General features: G+C 59.1%; 1 protein-coding gene across 4 annotated transcripts in view; it reads left to right on the top strand.

The window, feature by feature from the left end:
• DPP6 (dipeptidyl peptidase like 6) overlaps window positions 1-19553 on the top strand; it is an 857378-nt gene that overhangs the window by 781336 nt on the left and 56489 nt on the right. For all 4 annotated transcript variants that reach the window (XM_059396038.1, XM_059396041.1, XM_059396039.1 and 1 more), the window contains exons 11-16: window positions 4059-4182; window positions 5842-5880; window positions 10705-10812; window positions 12693-12784; window positions 13506-13553; window positions 15199-15317. In XM_059396038.1, coding sequence (XP_059252021.1) covers window positions 4059-4182; window positions 5842-5880; window positions 10705-10812; window positions 12693-12784; window positions 13506-13553; window positions 15199-15317 — 530 coding nt within the window. The remainder of the gene's footprint in view (window positions 1-4058; window positions 4183-5841; window positions 5881-10704; window positions 10813-12692; window positions 12785-13505; window positions 13554-15198; window positions 15318-19553) is intronic.

The following is a 19553-nucleotide window of genomic DNA, read 5'->3' as shown; positions in this document are numbered from 1 at the left end:
CTGAGTCCCCACGTGTGCTGGTCCACACTTCACCTTGTCCACGTCACCAACCTGTTTCTCGACAACTCCATGCATTGGGTTTTTTTTCCTTTTTTTTATGTGTCATGTCAGTCACATACCGTACATCATTAATTTCTGATGCAGGGTTCCATGATTCACTGTGTGTGACACCCAGGGCTCTGTGCGATCCATGCCCCCCTGAGTCCCCACCACGGGGCTCCCCCATCCCTCACCCAACGCCTCTGAAACCCTCAGTTTGTTTCTCAGAGTCCACAGTCTCTCATGGTTCCTCTCCCCTCCGATTTCCCCCAACTCCCTTCTCCTCTCCATCTCCCCATGTCCTCCGTGTTATTCCTTGTGCTCCACAAATAAGTGAAACCATATGATAACTGACTCTCTCTGCTTGACTTATTTCACTCAGCATCATCTCCTCCAGTCCCGTCCATGTTGAAGCAAAAGTAAAACACTAATAATAAGCTTGTAATAAGCTCTCACATCCCGGGACAGGAGAACAGTCCCTGTTCCTTCTTTTTGCCTCTGTGGCAACTTCCTCTGCCTTCTGGGAGAGCTTCCCAAATTTTCCTCAGGGTCTTTGAGTCCAATTTCTCTCACCTTCGGATCTGGTTTCCCTAGAACCTTTTACTCCTCCTCTTCGTCTGATCCTGTATTCTTAAGGTTATGTTCTGCTTTTCTTTTTTTTTCTTCAAAGAAAGAGTCTCTTTGTCAGAGAGAGAGAGAGCGAGCACACTCTCACAAGCAGAGGGAGAAGCAAGCTCCCTGCTGCTCAAGGAGCCCGATGTGGGGCTCGATCCCAAGACCCTGGGATCGTGACCGGAGCCGAAGGCAGACGCTTCACCGACTGAGCCCCCCGGGCGCCCCACTCTGTTCTGCTCTTGTGCCATCGGCGTGATTGCCTTTTCCTCCATCCGGGCTGTGTGACGACCTCCGCCGCTCTCCAGCTCAGGAAGGAGACAGCCGGAGCAGCCCACGCCGCACACCCGGCGACAGATGGCACAGGAGGGTTATTTTTGACTCTGAACTTTGGGGGCTGCTTGAACCTTCTCTGATGGAATCGGAAGACTGAGTCTCACCCGAATCCATCTGGCGTGCCTCCGCTGGGCAGAGTCGAATGTTTTCTTCTGCCTTCTTTATAATTTTTTGTGGGTTTTTCTTGACGTTCTAAGTCAATAGACATCTACGAAAAATCATGATCTTCTGTAACATGGACGTAGCAAGGCTTTGACTTCCCAGGTTTCTGGGTGGTGCGAGGTCAGGGTTCCTGAGGAGGGATGAGACCCCGGGGGGAGACTCCTGTTCTCTCACTTGCCTCGCCGAGTGAGGCACGTGGTAGGCAGTCCCCCCGGTGGCTTCATGTGCTCTCTCTGTGCTGTGGCTGCTGGAGGTTTTCAACACTCTGTTTTAGGGGTATCATCATTTTATGTCTTTTATGAGTGTGGTTTAGACGCACATCCACACTAAGCTGGTAAAGGTTACTGCAGATTTGCTAACCAGATGCTACTGAGTGCCGGAGACCCTCGTGTGTCCATGTGGTCCACACTGAAAGGGGACCATGGAACAGATCGTCCCCCTCAGCCACCATCGGCAGCCTGACCGACATGACCTCGGTCCGTGCCACCAGCCCCGTAGCCCGTCTGCGCTGTTTCCCGTGTGTAACCATCAAGCTAACAGCTTTGAAACTGGAGAGAATGGAAAATGTGTAAGGAACCTGGAGAACTTTTCTTATCCACATGTGGATTTCTTCTTAAGGAAAATTTTGGAAATGGGTAAAGGTCGTATTCTCCTTTCCACAAACGTATGGTGGGACTCCAGACCTCCCACCGCGAAAGAGCGTCCTTCCTTCCTGAGTGTTACTCCTCCGTGAGGCTCTGGAGTTGGTGGCTCCTTGTAAATCACCCGTCCCTGACGGTGCTTTATCTTTGCGTTTGACTTGATTTTGTAAATAGCCAGAACGTACTCGGCACGCAGCCCAGTCACCGATGGAATTCATGGGATGGGGAAACGTTTGTTCGAGACGAGGTTATTGCTGTACAAGGGATGAGGTCGGTGTGACATCCTGAAGGAGACTCAGGGGAGGGCTTCCCAGGGCCTTGACGACTGGCGACACGATTGACGATCTCCACCCAACGGGGAGGCAGTGCGCCTACGTGTACGGAGATATATTAGGTCATCTTTATGGAGTCCTTCATAACTTTTATTGTTTCTAGACTTCTAAAAAGAATTATTCACTATATTTCCTCGCTGTAAAATCTCTAAGGGTGCCACCAGTTTGTTTGAAATTCAGTCGTTCCAGGAGATCTGACTTTCTCCTCCTTAATTTCATCCAGATGAAGCATGTTTGCTCGTCTCTGTGACTTCCCACACCACACCCCCAGCATGATCTTCCGGGTCCGACAGGCCCACGGTCCAGGACAACAGGGGTTCCCTCGCAGCCGTCCCCGTGGCCCCGCCAGCTAGCGGCCTCTGGCATCTACCGAGCAGGGTTCCAAGAGTCGTTTGTGCTGCAATTTAAAAATAAGAAGTCTTACTCAAGAACGGGGGCCGGGCACAAACCCGAGTTACTCTGAAGAGCCAAGATAAAGAAATGTTTCCGTGCCCACAGATACTCAGGGAGCCCATTGAACCTCACATTGGAAATGGGCTCCGAGCCCTCGGGCAGGGCAGCGTCCGCGAGGACCTACTGAAAGGCCGTGCTCCTTGTCAGAGCAGGAGCCTGACGCTGTTGGGTGAGAAGGCACGTCCTGTAGACACACGGACCCAGGCCCCTGAGGCCTGGCGCTTGCTGTGCAGATGGCAGCAGCGGATCCAGACCTCTTTCAAAATTCACAGCAGTTGAGAAAGTTGAAAATCCTGGATTATGGCCGAGTGACATCGTCACCAGCCACATCCCCAGCAGATGGGCCAGGACTGCAAACCAGCCGGGGGAGGGGCGGCCTGAGCCAGCTCTTGACTTGGGTCATTTAGAGTTTTGATGAGCAGGTGGATTTAAGAAACAGGGACACAACAATTTAATCTCCTTGCGTGCTTAACCCAAGCTTAGTGGAAAGCACCTGGTGATTTAGGCCTTTCTGTTGAAAATAATCACTGGGCACTGTCACGGGCCTGTCCAGCCTGCAGGGCATTGTCTAGTGAACATGCTGCCGTGGTTGGTGATAAATGATCTTGTAAGACCACAGAGTCATCATTCTGAACAATAGATCTCATTATAGATAGATAGGGCAGGTGACGGAACAGGGTTGGCGGGCCTCCGGAACATTCTTGGAGCTCTCCTCAGGATAGTCTTTCTGTACACTTGTTTCTTGGTATTTTCTTCTTCCTCTTAAACATGTTTTTTCTTTTCCCCCTAAAAATCCTGTGTTCAGAGGGCTCTGAACCAGAAGCCCCAGGACCCTCCCCGTCCCTGCGAGGTACAGGGTAGCCTAGAACACTGTGATATTTCCAGGTTCAGGGGAAAGCGGGCATGTGACCGGTAGGGTATCTGCTGGTGCCTGGAGCCATGCACTGATTTCCCTAATTAGCCGGCAAATGCTGTCCCCTGGGCATTGTGCCTTCACGGGAGAGGAAAAGGGAGCACGGCGCCTTCCTCTGCTCGCCCTTGTATGTCCACGGTCTCTTGCACTGCGCGAGAGCCTCTCTCTCCAGCCCCTCCTGGTCTCGCTCTGCGGCCCCTTGTGTGACCTCCAGGGAGGTGTGAGCTTGCCCCGGGTTGGGGCAGGAAAACCAACCAGTAGGTCAGCCGGGTGCAGCCTGACTTATAAAACCCATGGGGCAGCAGGAGACACGGTCGCCCTCTTGGGGGGGGGGGGGGCAGCTGGGTGGACAGAACCACACTCCCGCCTGGCTCCTTGCGCACCGGTGACCCGCCTTCCCAGCAGAGTTCAGCATCAGTGCCCGGGGTCCGGAAGCCCCATTTCAGACCCCTGGGGCCGCGTGAACCCCCAATGCGTGCGCTGCTGGCCCCAGCGTCCCGGGCCGGGAGGTGCCGGGCTGCCGGCGGCCGTGGCCAAGACCGCTAACGCGACGTGCCTGTGTGCCCGCAGGGAGTACTACATCACCATGGTGAAGTGGGCCACCAGTACCAAGGTCGCCGTCAACTGGCTGAGCCGCGCGCAGAACGTGTCCATCCTCACCCTCTGCGACGCCACCACTGGGGTCTGCACAAAGGTACGGGGCGGGGGGGGGGGGGGGGGGGGGGAACCAATGGGGAAGCCTGGAGGTTGCAGTGGGGTGGGGGTTGGGCAAGTCACTGGGCACCAACCTGGGTGGGGACCTACCCGCTGGCCTCTGCTTTGCTGCCACCTTGTGGATGAATCGTGCACTGCTGCAAACCTCTGGGCTCCCCGCTCCGCCATCCCGGAGTCCCGTCCTGGGACTAGGGCACACTCCGCTGTCCGTGGATGTGTTATTCCCCTTCACCTGGGCCCGTGCCTGTCTCCCCACGAGCGTCCCCTCATTTTCCAGTGGACATCAGAGAGGGCAAGGGGTAGCCTGAGGCCCCGGGACCCAGGCAGGGCCAGCACTACAGCCCGGCTTCCCCCTTGGGTGGGCTCTGTCCTGCACGCGCCCGGAGCAGGTGCCCCCCTGCGTGGGTCAGCACCCAGGTGGGCCAGCATCTGCCTCTAAGGACACGGGTGAGGCCAGCAGTGTCCCTCGGGGCCTCGGCCTGACTGAATGTGATCTCAGAGAAGACAAACAAATGTAGGGAAGACAAAGTGGAAAATACATACAGAAGCAGAGAGAAAGCGTGGAAATCTGAACGGAGGCCTGGCCGCCGGGCGGCTCAAAGGAACGGCCCCTCTACTGCTCCAGCCTGCAGCGGGCGTGCCCTCCGCCCCATGGGCTCAGATCCCTGCACTCCAGAGCAAGCCCTAGAGGCTGACCTCCTAGTATTAGGTTTAAAAAAAAAAAAAAATCCATTAAACTCCATTAATCAACGCAGGCATGTCTTTCAGAAGCTCCGTTTAGGACCATACATTTCCATCTCCCAACTGGGGAGGAAAACACCTGCAGAGCCACTTTGCTTTGCTGTGTTTGGGGGGCGGGGAGCACAGCTCTTTCCACAGCAAGCTCAGTGTCAGGGTGAGCTCAGCGATCTGATGGCCCCCAGTGGGTCAGGGATGTGCCTCGTTTCTTGGTGCGATGGAGATCAGACCCCAGGTTGTACCGTGGGTCCCGGAAGGACAGAGGCGCGGCCGGGGGCTGGGGATTGCTGGTTCTGTACCTTCGTCTCACCTGTGCCCCGACCTGTGCGTGTCAGCAACGCAACCCCTTCCTGCCGCTGGTCCGCAGACAGGACCCCCACCCCCACGCCCGGCAGCTGGAGGTCAGAGCAGCACGGGGAGCAGGCCTCCCGTTGCCCAGCCGTCACGCTGGTGTTTTGTTTTGTTTTTGTCTCCCGTTGTGCATCTCTCCTCACACTCCCCGGAGATTTACGTTTCAGTCCCTGTGCTGTCATGGGCTGCCGGGACTGTCATTCAGAGCTGTGACCTGGACGTGTGAGAAGTGTCCATGCATGTGCACATGCACACCCTGCACCCATGCGGCACCCGAGACCCGGGGCCCCAGGGGTAGGAGTGTACCGTCTTCCAGGGGGCTCCTGCCCGCCATGAGGACATGGTCCTCGCTGCCGGGGCAAGTGACGTTTTCCTTGTTCATGGACACTGGTGTGGGGCTGGTACGCTGCCTCCGGGGCGGGCCGAGGCCTTGTCTGTGTTTGCACAACCACCATCGAGGGGACTCGAACTGTTCGCAACCAGCTGGCCACAGGCACAAAACATGCAAAAACAAGACAGCCTTTCTCTGATGCTCCTTGTTCCATTTCAGAAACACGAGGATGAAAGCGAAGCCTGGCTCCACAGACAGGTAAGTGCTCCCGTCGAAGCTCCCACGATGTCTGCGCTGGCCACCGGATCCGCCACCACCGTGCTGGCCTCCGGGGTTTTCACCACCAAACGGCTCCTCCCGTTCAACCCCCACGGCCCCAGTGGGAGGCGTGGGCTGCTCGGCCCATCTCACCCCTGCTCTCCATGGCCTTGAGCGTGACCGGAGAACCCCAGGGCCACGGAAGATGGCCTTGAGCTCTCTGGGTGAGATCTCAGGGCTCAGTCAGAGGGACGGCCTTTTGGAGGCCGTGAGGAGGCCGGAGGAGTGGCCGCAGTCTGCTCTGCCCCAGCACAGGAAAAGAGACATTTCTCCGCTTTTCTCTCCGCGTGTTCTCAGGGGTCCCGGGTGAGGCGGGCCGCGCAGTGGTGTGGCCTGAGCCTTCCTGGGGACCTGGCCGAGAGCCCCCCCGGGTTTCCCCTCCTGACGTGGGTCAGAAACACCCATTAGACAAGCTCTGGGGGCCTGGGATTCCAGGAGGTCAGAGAGGCCAACGGGGTCAGCCTCTGCCCCAGCAAAAACGGTCCAACTGCCCCAAAATAGCGAAGCCCTAGCACCGGTGTTTTCTGTCGCTTTGTCTCACCCGCAACCCGTCAAAGAACAGGCGAGAGTGTTTTAGACGCTTCCTTGCTTCCTGTCCAGCCTCCTGGCAGGAACACGGCCTGAGAACTGGTGGGAGAAGTCACACTGGGCTGGATGGAGGGTCAGGGACCGCGGTGGAGCGGGCGCCGGCGTCCTTCCTCACGGACCTGATGAGCCGGGGTCAGGGACCCGCTGCCGACACCTCCGCTGTGTGGAATGGACGGTCTGCCCCCACCTCCCGTCACTAATTCCGGGAGGGCAGCCTCACCGGGGGACCCGACTGCTTTCCAGGACTCCTCCTTGCCAGGCTTCCCCAGAAGAGCACGAGCCCGAGTGCCCACTTTCGTTTCCTGCACGGACGTCAGGCTGCCCAGCCCGAGCCGAGGCGATGCGGAGGGTGCGCGAGGGCTCCAGGGCCCTACAGCAGGAGCCGGAACGATGCTGGCGCCGTGCTGGGACGTTCCTGAAGGCCGCGGCCCCGCAGTGAGAGCACGGATACCACGTGTGCGTGCTGGTGGTCCGCTTGCATCAGACAAACCTCAGGGAGCTGGACGGGAAGAATCAGGAGAGAACGTGTTATCTCTCTGGTCGTCTGGTCGACCCATACTGACGCCAGGTCCTTTTCCTGAGCCGCCGGCTAGCAAGTGCGAGAACGTCCTTCCTTATCAGCGCTCCGCTACGCCCGTTGTCTGGAGAGACCACAGCTGGTTAATCTGTCGGGGGGCATTCGGGCCGTCTCTCCTGTTTGGCCATCTGGAACAAAGAAAGAATGTTCTGCGGGGGGACAGGAGCCGGACAAAAGGACCCCCACTGTGTGATTCCGTGAACACGAGACGTTGGAATAAATGAGTTCACGGAGCTGTTGCTGGCCACCGGCGTGGGGGCAGGGGACAGGGAGGAGCAGCTTCAAGGTCCTGGGCTTGTCTCTGGGGTGATGGGAATGTTCTGGAACCAGAGGATGCTGGTTGCCCAACATCACGAGCATACTAGTTGCCACTTAACTATGTACTTTTATTAAAGTGTTTTGTTTTATTTAATGTGAATTTGACCCCAATACATTTCTTCAAATGAATCTGCTTGACCTGCCGCTCTCACAGACCTACCGGGCAGAGAACATGAGAGGCGCACACGAGTCCAACGCCAACGTGCGGCCTGCGGAGTCATCCTACGACATGTTCAGGAATGTGTTCAAGTGTTCGCAGTCCGCAGGGCTGGAGCAGGGAGAAGGGAGTGTGACCTGAGGGACAGCGCTGGGACCCCCAACCTCCTGGAGTCGGGGGCAGCTTCTGTGTCTGAGTAGGAGGAGTGAGGGGAGCTCCTGGCGGCGGCCCAGCGATGTGTTACCCTCTGGGAGGGGGAAGCTGCTGCCTGTGGCGGCTCCCCTGACCTCCCACCATCCTGGCTGGTCCTTGGGGTCCACGGTCTGCAGGGCTGAGCGGCTTGGCGGGCCTCTCCACCCGCTGCAGAGACACCGTCCACACTGGGGGTCTCTGTATTTATCAGCAGCACGTCTTGTCGCCTACCTGCGAACACGATCCATACTCCGGACAGACAGCGCAGTGGGGACTTAGGAAACCAGACCTTCCCCAGCAAAATCAAGTCAGCACTAAAAAAGTAGCATAAAAAATTACAACTTTTAAAATGTGGCCTTGAAAGCATTCAATGAGCAAACCGCTAATGTGTTTAAAACAGCCGTTAGAGACTACATGATGTGGTTTTGAGTGGAAGCAAACACGTCCCATAAAGGAATCGCTTCCTCTAAGCTGGTGCTTCCCTGGGTCTGGTCCGGGGAGCATGGGGAAGCCCTGATTTCTACGGTACCACTCCCCCAGCATCAGTAACACAGAGCTCCTCCGGGGGCAGCCGGAAAACCCGGTTTCAACAGCGTCTCATGACATGCCTTTCAAAGAGATGATTCCTGGAGGATTTGATGGACCCTGCCTTTCACAAAATCATCTGCAGCAGTTCGACAACTTCAGGATTCCGTGAGGTCCTGGAGTGTAAGTTAGGAACACCTTCCCAGCTGGCGTCCGTGTGCTCGCTGTGGCTGACCTCTGCATGCTCCCTCCACAGGCACAGACTCGACACCAGCTCAAGCAGGACACAGTGTCCTTGGAAAGAGCCAGAATCTGGGACGTCCCATCGACCTCTGGAAACCCAGTCTGCTCAGATCAACGGTCTTCTGATCCCTGGCTGCCAGGGAAGCAGGGGTGGGCTGGAGCAGACCCGAGCCCCCACACCCTCTCTTTTCCTCCCCTGTGCTTTCTGGGGCCAAAACATGGCCCCTGGGGGGCTCCCCTTGAGCCAACCAAGAGGAGATGAGTGTGTTTGTGTCCCACGGTTGCAGGTCCACCCGGTTCTCTCTCTCCTAGGAATATTCCAAAAGAATAGGCAGCCTCCTCCCCAACACACACACACACACACACACACACACTCCATCACCACCAGCCATGACTTGGCAACACTGTCCTGATGCAGATCCACGGGGATTTGGGGTAGAGCCCCAGAACCCATCCTCTGGTTGAAGAGTTGGTCCTGTGGGCCAACGTCCAACCGTCTTTCAGCTTTTACCAGAATTTTGGTTTTGTGATTTCAGGATCCAGGCTGGGAGGTTGGGCAAGGTGAGTGTATCTGAACCGCTCTCTGGGAAGAACTGGCAGACACGATATGGAGAACTCATGAGGAGCCCGCGTCTGCACTGATGTGTTGGGAGGGGCATGGAAAGACGCAGGCTCCCTGCTGCCCAGAGAGACTAGAATGCTTCCCCCAAAGTCCAGGAGAGCCAGAAGCAGGGTTAACATCGGGATCCCCTTCTCAAAACCCCCTGGGCTTTCTCACCAAGAACACAGGTACAGCCCGAGAAACCGGGTCTCAGAGAGGCTCGGGCAGAGCGCGCACGCTCCTTCCCCAGTGCAACGTCGACATCAACAGGACGAGGGCCTTCTCAGCGTAATAGCAAAGCACCTGGCCAGGCCTAATTACTACCTTTATTTGGAGAATTTTCCTCTGCCAAAAGGGCAAACATTTCCCCCAGAAAACCGAGGCAATATTGCAGGATCCGTCCGCCGCTGGCAAATAGAAGCACGTTTAAAAAGCCGGAGTTGCTGCTCGCTTTCCCATTCCATCTGCTTAAATACCACGCTGCCTGCTCTAAATAGGAAAACAAATATTTGCAGATTGAAGGTTTCGTTTTATTGCAAATATTCATGAAGATTAAATGTCACGTTAATCACGTGTTCATTTATTTCTCTGGGGCGTCGCATCTGCGCACACGCGTCCCCTCACCCCGGGAAGCCCACACGGCGCCAGCTGGGGCGTCTTTCCTGTGTGCTCAGCCCGCAGGAGCGTGAAGCTCTTTGCGCCCGAAAACACGCCTCGTAGCCAACTCGCTGCCGTTCACGGGGGGAGACTCCCAGGCCGGAGCCCTGGAGAGGCCTGGCAGCCGCGGGACCAAAATGCCTCTTCCCCCATCGAGGCGGCGGACAGACCCCGGGGCTGCCCAGTGTCGTGGGGGGGTGGGGGGAGGGCGCAGAGATGGGGGCAGCACGCCGTCGGCCTCAGCTTCGAACCCAGCCCGCGCCTCCGTCCCCCGGGAGGGCAGCGGATCCCGGCGCACGTGGGTCCGTCCGGCCCGCGTGCGAGTCAGAGGTCCCTGGGAGAACGGCTCCTGCCCCCGCGTCTCAGAACGCGGGGAACGCGTCCTCGTGTGCTGTTTCTCGCCCTGGTCACTTCTCCCTTGCTGGGCCCTTCAGTGCGAGGTGGGTTTTATGAAATAAAAGAACAAAAGACAGGACCGGACGTGTAGAATTCGTGTGAGGGACAATCAGACGTGGGAGTGTTCAGAACCACGTTCTCCGTGGCGGGTGATACATGCCGGCCCCCGCCGCCCCTGCCGTGCCCCGCGCCGGGCTAACGCTGAGCCTCCCGCGCCGCCGGCAGGCTCTGTCCCGTGAACCAGTGCGCACACAAGCCCACCGTGGGGCTGTGCTCTCGCGACGGGCCGTCCTCCTGTCCGTCTCTGCTGATTCCTGAGTCTCCCTCCTGGAAGAGAGGTCTGACTCCCGATTCCCCAGGACAGGAGAGGCCCCACCCAGCGCTGGTTCTTCCCACCGGACCCCTCATTAGAAATTACAGAGAAAAGGGATCTCAAGATGTTTGTTGCCGTGGTAAACCTCCTCAAAACGAAGCCTTTTGATGGACCGCAGCCTTTGCTTTCGTCCCCAGAACGAAGAGCCCGTGTTCTCCAAGGACGGCCGAAAGTTCTTCTTTGTGCGGGCCGTCCCGCAGGGGGGACAGGGAAAGTTCGATCACGTCACCGTGTCATCATCCCAGGTAAGCCCGGCAGGTCCCGGGACTGCGCCGTGCCGTGGCCGCCCCTCGTGGCGGCTGCTCTGTGCCCCGTCACCAGCAAGGGCCCCGGAGCAAGCCCCAGGGTCGGGACGTGGAAGGCTCCGGAGTGGGGCCGAACGGGGCTCATGAAGTCCAGGGGTCCTGCTCGGGCAGCGACTCACGTTGACCCTTCCTGTTGTGGCTTAGACCCCTTCTGACGGGTCACAGCAGACAGTGGGACCCAAGAACCCAGGTCTATGACCTTGAATGACAGTCTAGTGTCTTCCTCCCCGTCTGCTGGGCTGTCCCCTTACCCTCTGTCCCAGGCTCGCGGGTCTAGCGCCTTCAGGGCACAGCGTCCCGGAAATGCCACACGCAGTCACCACTCCCCTGGGGGGCTGCCCCCTGCCACCCTGCTGCTGTCTGGGGGCTCGGGGCTCCGGTGCAGCGCGTCGTGGAGCAGGGAACCTCAGAGACTGGCGGGTGTAGAACCAGCAGCGGAGGGGGGTGCCCACGGGGGGTGCCCACCTGCGGCCCCGAGGTCCTGGGGAGCGCTGCCCTTCGGAAGGCGGTGGGGAGCGAGCATGGCGCTTCCGGGACCGCGACCCTCACCTCCGAGCGTGGATCCCATTTCTGAAGCAGCGTCAGTCCCCGCGGTGCAGGCGAGGCGAATACCGAAAGCCTCCGTCGACAGTAGGCAGAGGGCCCGTGTCACAGGCAGAGCCGAGAGACGGTTCCGGAAGAACAGGGCGAGGACGCCCCACGTGTGGGGGCCGCCTAGAGCAGGCGCGGGGAGCGGCCGTGACCGCGGGGTCCCAGTTTCCGTCCGCGGGGGCCGAGCGGACTCTCTGGCCCCCGTCCCTGGTCGCGCACTGTGGCCTGCTCCTACAGCCCCGCGTCCTGTCTGCTCAGTTGGGGTCACGCTAGCCAAGTGTCTGTCTCTCAGGCGGCCTCGGCTCTGAATTCCTGCACGTGATCGGCATTTCCTAAGTGCCCAGTAAACATTCCTGCAGGAACTGGGGGGTCCCCTACCCTCCAGGGGGCACCCCACCCCCCGGAGCCCCTCAGGCCCCACAGCCATCCGGACCTCCAGCCCCCCCCACAGGCTCTCCCTGCTCCCGCGACCCCCACGGGCCCCACCTGACTTAATCAGCGGCCGATTCCCGCTGCCTCCCCCAGCACCCGCCACCCAGCAGGCCGCGCCTGGGCCTCACACCGGCCCCTCCACACCCACTCCAGACCCCAGCCTTCCTGCTGAGAGGGTCATGTGTCCCTCCCCTGCGGTTTCTTGTCGTAATTGTTCTGCTCGGGGAGGGAGCGAGAGTGCAACGCTCAGCGCAACAGTTTCAAATCATCCTCATAAACAAGGGCAGAGAACGGCGACGACGTGGACGCGGACCCTCCCACCTCCCCTGCCCCCTCCCCGCCCTCCCCCTCCGTTTCTCCCCCCCTTCCTCCCCTGACTCCCACCGTCCCGACTCCCTTTCGCCTGTTTCCTCGCCAGCCCCCCACGCCCTCCCCCTCCCTCTCTCTCCTCCCTGCGGTCGATAGCCATGACGCAGGTCACGAGAGTCCCACGCTGCGCAGAACAGCTTCAGCGGGCTGGGCAGCATTCCTGGCTCTCGTGGGACACGGGTGTCGCGGGGGGAGGCATGGCCGTCGGGGTCGCAGGCGACACTTTCCCGGGACGCAGACTCTGCCGGCGCCTGTGTTGCTGCGTGCAGAGGACGGGAGAGGGCTGGGGCCCGGGGGTGGTCAGCTGAGGCTTCGTGGACAGGCTGGATCAGGGCAGAGGGGCCGACGGCACCTGCTCGCCGTGCGGGGTTAGGAATGAAGCGTGGGTCGGGCTGGCCAGCTCCCCCACATCCTGTCCGGTACTCCAGCCCAACAGTAGCAATGACAACATACAGTCCATCACCTCCGGAGACTGGGACGTGACCAAGATCCTGTCCTATGACGAGAAGCGGAATAAGATGTGAGTACGGCCGGCCTCCAGCCCCAAGCCCTTCCATTCAGTGGCACAGGACTCCCTAGGTCCATTGTCTCAAGGGCCCCACGTCCAACATTGCAAGACCCTGAGCTGAGGAAGCTGAGGGGCCAGACCCACCATTTGCGAGTTCTAGGCAGTGCACAGAGTGCCCCGTGAGCACCCTCTCATCCTGCACCGCGGCTCCACAGGCTCCGTTTACAGCCTCCTGCCCCGTCCAAAAACAAGTCAGCTGAGACAAAGTGAGGTCAGGTCACTGAGCCCAGCGATTCAGTTATTCCTATGGTGACAGGGGGCTGGGGCTCTGTTCCGATGGCGGAGGCCGGGCCGGGGTGCGACTGGCGGCTGCCCCCTGATCCTGGGACCAGCGTCCAGGCTCCCGCCCGAGCTCCCAGGGCAGGTGAGCACCACACCTCCATGTCCCTGCCCCAGGCTTTACGAGGTTACCTGGCTGGGGCCTGGCCCTCCAGGAGCCTCACAGTCTTGCAGAGAAATTTCTGCATCTGAGTGCAGGGACCCACTGACCCCAGCATAGCCCTGCCCACCCCCCCCCCCGCCCCCCCCCCCTGCCTGCCACAGGGCTGGGCCTGAGCGGGACAGTAGGTCCTGTCCCCACGCACCCCCAGAACTCCCAGGGAAGCGCGTGCCGCTGGCGGCTGGAAGGCTGGCCCACCCCCAGGGCACCCTCTTCACCTGCTGGTCTTTGCAGCTACTTCCTGAGCACGGAGGACCTGCCCCGGAGGAGGCAGCTCTACAGGTACGTGGGCACTGCCCTGGGGGGTTCTTGGTTTGGCTGGTGTGCCCTGCACCGCAGGGGAGAGGGGAGGGGAGGTGTGGGGCAAACCTACCCCAGGGTGTCCCTGCAGCATCCCGAGAGCACAAGCAGGAACTACGGGGACCAGCGTCCGCCGTGGCGGGAGCTTTTGTTTTCTTTTTCTGCTTTTGCTGAACAAGTTCCCCCGACTCACTTCCTCGTGTTGAAAACCAAGTGTCTCTCCTTCTCACCATCGTTTGAGTCTGATTTGGAGGGTTCGGTCTCCCTGGGCTTGATCGGAGGCAGGTCTGGTGGGGTGTGTGCTGGAGGCCGGCTCTGCCGTCTCGGCGCCCCACCCGTTGTGACCGGCAGCTCTGTAACCTCAGAGAAGGGGAGGGTGGGGGCTGACGTCGGAATCCTGGAAAGGAAGCCTTCCTAGGGCGGGTCCCTCTTCAGTGTGGCCCAGTGACTGCTCTGGCTGGAGCAGGTGGTGGACTCTGAGACGGGATCGCCAGAGGCGGAAATGGGGCACCTTGTACGTCCTCGGTGTTTCGCCAACTAGGACGTGACCTTGGTGGTGGCCCTCAGACACCAGCTGCTCTGTGCGCACCTGAGGGCCCGCGAGGGTGACTCGGTCTGGATGGAGCCGACGCCTGGCTCCTCTCCCTGTGGTGGGGACCCTGGAGAAGCCCATCGGGGACCAGTGTGTCCCCTCCTGCCCACCAGGGCATATGCTGGCGGTGAAAGGCAGGCTCGGCCGAGTCCTTTTGGAAGGAAGAAAACTCTGGCAAAGCCGTGGGGTCCCAGGCTTCTCTGTGCAGCCGGGCATGTCTGTCCAGATAACGTAGCTCAGTTCGTCCCCCCGGGGTCAGAAGGTGATCAAGGTGCACCGCGTGCCTTTCCCTCTACCTTACACAGAGGCTGGAAGGTCATCTTCTGTCCAGCATGAGGGATCGTCCTGCTGTAGACAGGTTTCTGGTGGGGCCCGGGGTCAGAGTGGACCCCTCCCCTGCAGAATGCTCGCAGGAACTTCCCCTCAGGCGTGTGCCAGGCTCCGCCTGTATCTTTAGGTTGGAAACACATTTCAGGCCTTCCTGATGTGACATTGTGCTAGACGAGCGTGGTCACGGGGTCCTGCTGCCCCGGCCCCACCGAGTGAGGAGCACCAGCTTTCGGTGCCACCCTGCAGGAAAACCCACTGGGGTGCAGCCCAAGTTCAGTCCAGCCCGTGTCTCTGGGTCCTAATGCGCCCTACGCCAGCACCGGGCGCTCGGATACGGTCCTGAGGTGCGGAAAGCCAGTTCCTCTTCTCCGGAGGGCAGGGTACAAGGTACTAGATAGTGCATGAGCACTGCACCCCCTCACGCTGGGGGCACATGGGCCTGATAAAGGCGCAGGTGACCGAGCGCTCCCCCAGGGAGAGAGTGCGTCCCCCAGGAGCGGAAATGCTGTGAGCTCCTCGGAGTTGGGGGCCGCCCCCAGGAAGGGGGACACAGATCCGAGCGTTGGGGCGATCTCAGGAGATGAACGCCAGGGGCCCAGCGCTCAGGCACGGCACCAGGGACTCGAGCACGTGGGGGGCTCCGGGGCCACCGGGGATCTGCACCTTGTCCGCGGGGCTCACGGCCCACTGTCTCTGCCCCTCCAGCGCCAGCACGGTGGGCACCTTCAACAGGCAGTGCCTGTCCTGCGACCTGGTGGAGAACTGCACATACTTCAGCGCGTCCTTCAGCCACAGCGCCGACTTCTTCCTGCTCAAGTGCGAAGGTGAGCGGGGCGGCCGGCCGGTGCCCAGATGTGCGGGGGCGGGGGGCCGCAAGTCCCAGAACGGGGGCAGGGTATGTCACGGGTCATGGGTATGGGGGACCGCCAGCAGGTGAGTGTGGGTCAATGGTGGGAGTGAGTCCCAGAACAGGACAGGTCCTGCCCGGTGGCCGGTATGGGGGACCGCTGGCAGGTCACCGCACCACCTCTCCGTGGGTCTTACACCTTCCCTCACGGTTTACAGCCCATCCGAGGGTTTGCACGCCGTTAATCCCAGAGTTCAGCATGGTCTGCAAATGGTCCTGGGAGTGGGCGAGTGAGTGCCTCCCACCTTGATGGACGTAGGCCGCGTCTAAAGTGAATAAAGGAATTTCACAGATCAATTTCTCGTGCATATTTAAGGATGGGCGTGATAGAAACAGTCTCCGACAGGAAAAAACAAACTATTCTCCGGTGACGTAATTCATGGATAATTTATCCCAGAGCGTTCCCGATCACACCGTCCGCACACACAGAACAGTAGCCACGTCCCACAGTGGGCAAACCAGCATTTTGCATCTTGTTCTCGTATCCTAGAAGAACAAGGTAGGAACCCACGCAAAGGTAAGCGCCAGTACACACGGTCATTACAAATCATGTCTCCAAGAAGAGCCCCCGAGGTCACCTCCGAGGCGAGACGCTGAGGCAGGGGGACGGACGCGGCCAGGAGCAGCTCTGTCTCGCGAGCCGTGGTGGAGAACAGGAATTTTTGCTGGACTCGGTCTCTGTTAGCCTCTGCCAGCTGCTGGCCAGGGCACGACCTCACCCTCTTTTCATGACTCCCAAAGTCTGAAGAGGCCTCACGACAGAACGCCGCCGCCCTGGGCCACCCCAGGCTCACCCCAGACACTCTCCCCAGATAACAGGGTTGGGGCTGGGGGCCTCTGAAGTACAACTTCAGCCCCCCCTTGACCCCTCCAAGGTTATTACCGAACCCCGCTCTCCCGTGCGTGCTGGGGACCAGCCGGCCAGGGGCTGAGACCTCGGGAGCCAAAGCAGGAAAGAACCCGAGAGTCCGATGCTTCGACTGTCCACGGGGAGTTGCATGCGCGGAGCTGAGGCAGAGCCTGACCGAAGCCGCGGCGGCAGACGGCCGGGACCGGGGCTCCAGGAGGAGGAAGTGAACTGTGAAGCCCGCGGCGTCCTGACAAAACCCAGAAGGGCCGGATGGAAGGGAACGCGACGCAGAACGTCCCAGACGAGGATCCGGCATCTAGACTCCATTTAAGTATTTAGCGCGTCGCCGTATCTCAGCATCCGCGTGAACGAGCCCTCTGGTCTAAAGCATTTCTCTGTAAATGTTCTTTTCGTATTAACCTGTTTCTGGCTCGAGTCACTCAAAGGTCCAAATTAACTTTGGCCTCTGAAACCTAATCAAAACCTCATTTTTAAAAGGGGGTTTTCTAGAAAGACTTGTGTGGTGCAGCCTAGAAAGGCCCCGGGTGCAGTGAGGGGAGACTTGGCCACCATGAAACTAATCTGGGTCCTGCCCCTGGTGTCCCCCACCCGTGTTGCCGGTGACTGCCGCGGGGTAAAGTTTCACATGATTGTGCTGTCGGAGTCCAATTGCTTGGGGTCGCGTTGGGGAGGGGTCGCGTTGGGGACGACAAAGCAAGGAAAGGCTCCCGTGAAGTGACTCTTCAGATGAAGGTGCGAGTGAGATTCAGACTGGAGGGAAGGCAGGGTGGAGCACCAGAGGAGCCCGGGGAGCCCTGAGAGCACATGGAGGGTCCCCACGGCCGGGGAGCCCCCGCCGGTCCAGCGGAGGTTTGTCCAATGCAACAACCAACACGAAGTCTCAGCAGTTCCCCTCCCCCCGCGTTTCCCCGCAGCGATGAGCGCGGACCCGCCTGTCCAGCCCGCGGCAGCGTTTGTTAACTTCATCCCCCGAGTGTTTCTCCCACACCCCGATGCTACTCTGGAGACCCCGTAAGCCTCTGAGCCAACTAATGTCCCCACCCCTGGCCCTGCGGGCTTCCCTCGCCCCCCGCAGCGCTGGGCCGACCAACGTGGCCTCGAAGATGCAGCCAGAGTGGCCCCAGCAACAAAGAAGCCCCCCCCACCTGGGCTGAGGGAAACCGTGAGGACATTAGGGGGGTCTGTGGGAAGTGGGGGCAGGGAGCTCTAGGGACGCCTCACGTTCAGGGACTCAGCCGTCGCTCAGGGAGCGTGACCCGCTCCGTCTGGACCACGGACAGGGCTGTGGCCCGAGGATTTAGAACCAGGACAGGGCGGACACCAACAGCCAGAACAGGTGCCCAGTCACAGCCGCGGGCCGTCCGCACCCTCATTGTCACACGTCCCCTAGGTCCCCTCGTCTGGTGCTGGTTTCTCCACTTCCTTAGCATTCGGTCTGTGCTTCCTCGAGGTCTGTCGTTTCTGTACTTCTGTGTGAGTTTTTTAAGACTTGACAGATGGAGAGAGCGCGTCCACGCAAGTGGATGGGGGAGGGGGAAGCAGGCGCCCCGCGGAGCAGGGAGCCCGACGCGGGGCTCCGTCTTCTGCAAGATCATGACCTGAGCTGAAGGCAGACGCTTCACTGACGGAGCTCCCTGGGCGCCTCTGTGATTCTTAAATTCTTAATTTTAATTATGTAAACATTTTTAAAGGCATATGTTATTTTTATACTTTGGCACACGATAGGTTAAAATAGCACAGGTGAGCAAAGACACTTACCTCCACTCCCGACCGAGCAAGGCCCCCCCCACCCGTGCCAGCGTCTCTGTCGACAAGACGTGGGTTTCAGACGGTCACCGAGAGCTTGCGTGAGGAACACCTGTAAGCGGGAAGCGGTAGGACCCGGTGGAAATGTGCCGTGTGTTTAATGTACAGATGTTTAGATTGTTCTCCAGATCTCGGGGGTCCGGCGGAACATCCAGAATCTGGCGTTATGATGTAACACTTTATAGCGATTTTCCGGGAAATATCCATAAGTTCCAGTTTGCTGGTTTTCTCACTGACCCAGTACGATTGCGGTGATAGAAGAGCCTCACCCGTGTTCAGCTCTACGATTTGAAAAGCACACTCCTCATTTTTGGTGTTTATGTCCCCATTTCTGATTCCTTGTGATTTCTCCTCTTACAAAGAGATGTTAGAGCTCCCTACACTGAACGTACTGCCCTCCCCTTCTGTGCTTTGTCTTTGGAGGCTCAGTGAGGGCTTGTCCCTTCCCCAGAGCTTTCCCCAGGCAAGGGTAGGTTCTGATCGGCCCCTTGGAGGAGCTGGCCCAGGCGGCGTGGGCACGGCTGTGGGTTCACCGTCAGACCACTGCGCGCGACGGGATCTGGCGCTGATTCCTCAGCGGCCCCAGGGCACTAGCTCAGAAGCTTGGCTGCATGCCCACAGAGCTGGGACATCACCTTCAAGCCTTGGGCACCTCCTGTGTTCTCTTAAAGGAAAAAAGTAGTCACCATCTGTATACGTTTTCTGGGGCTGCCATAGCCCATTACCACAAGCTCAGTGGGCTTAGAGCAACAGAAATGTGTTCTCGCAGTTCTGGGGGCCAGAGTGAGAAAGCAACTTGTCCGCAGGCTTGGCCTTCCTGGAGGCTCCGTGCCCCTCTCCAGCTTCTCATGCTGCCAGAAATCGGTGGTGATCCTGATTGTAGATGCACCCGCCCCAATCGCTGCCTCCAGAGGCACTTCCTCCTGTGTCTCTCAGCCCGCTTCTGTCTCCTTGTAGGGACACCGACCGGGGGTGAGGACCCACCCATCCCGTCAACATCATCTTAACTCGGTTACATGGACAAAGGTCCTATTTCCAGACAAGGGCACACTCACAAGTACTGAGATTAGGACTGCACAGATCTTTTGGGGGGACACAGCTAACCCACACCTCCCTTGTGTGACCCAAATCACCTTCTTCTGTAAGAAAGAGAGGAGAGAAGCTCTGTCACTGTTTTTCTCAGGGACACAAATTTAAGGGCAGCCCCATAAGACCTGGTGACGGAGAAAGGGCGGCACCGCTTTCTGGAAGGAAGACGAAGGGCCGCTGAGGAAAGAAGTGGGGTCTAAACCAGGCTTCCAGAAGACAACGCTGGCGTGTTAGCAGGAGTGTGCATTTTCTCCAGAAAGTCTTCTCCCATGTTAGAAAGGGAAATGAACACTCACGCCACACAGAGCTTTGAAAAGTAGTTGGAGTTTCCTCCTCCCCAGCTGAAGTCAACCGTGAGAGCCACGGAGCCGCTGACTCAAAGAGCAC

The sequence above is a fragment of the Mustela nigripes genome, chromosome 4 (assembly GCF_022355385.1).
Source record: "Mustela nigripes isolate SB6536 chromosome 4, MUSNIG.SB6536, whole genome shotgun sequence".
Taxonomy (NCBI): Eukaryota; Metazoa; Chordata; class Mammalia; order Carnivora; family Mustelidae; genus Mustela; species Mustela nigripes.
This window is presented reverse-complemented; position numbering and strand designations above follow the sequence as displayed.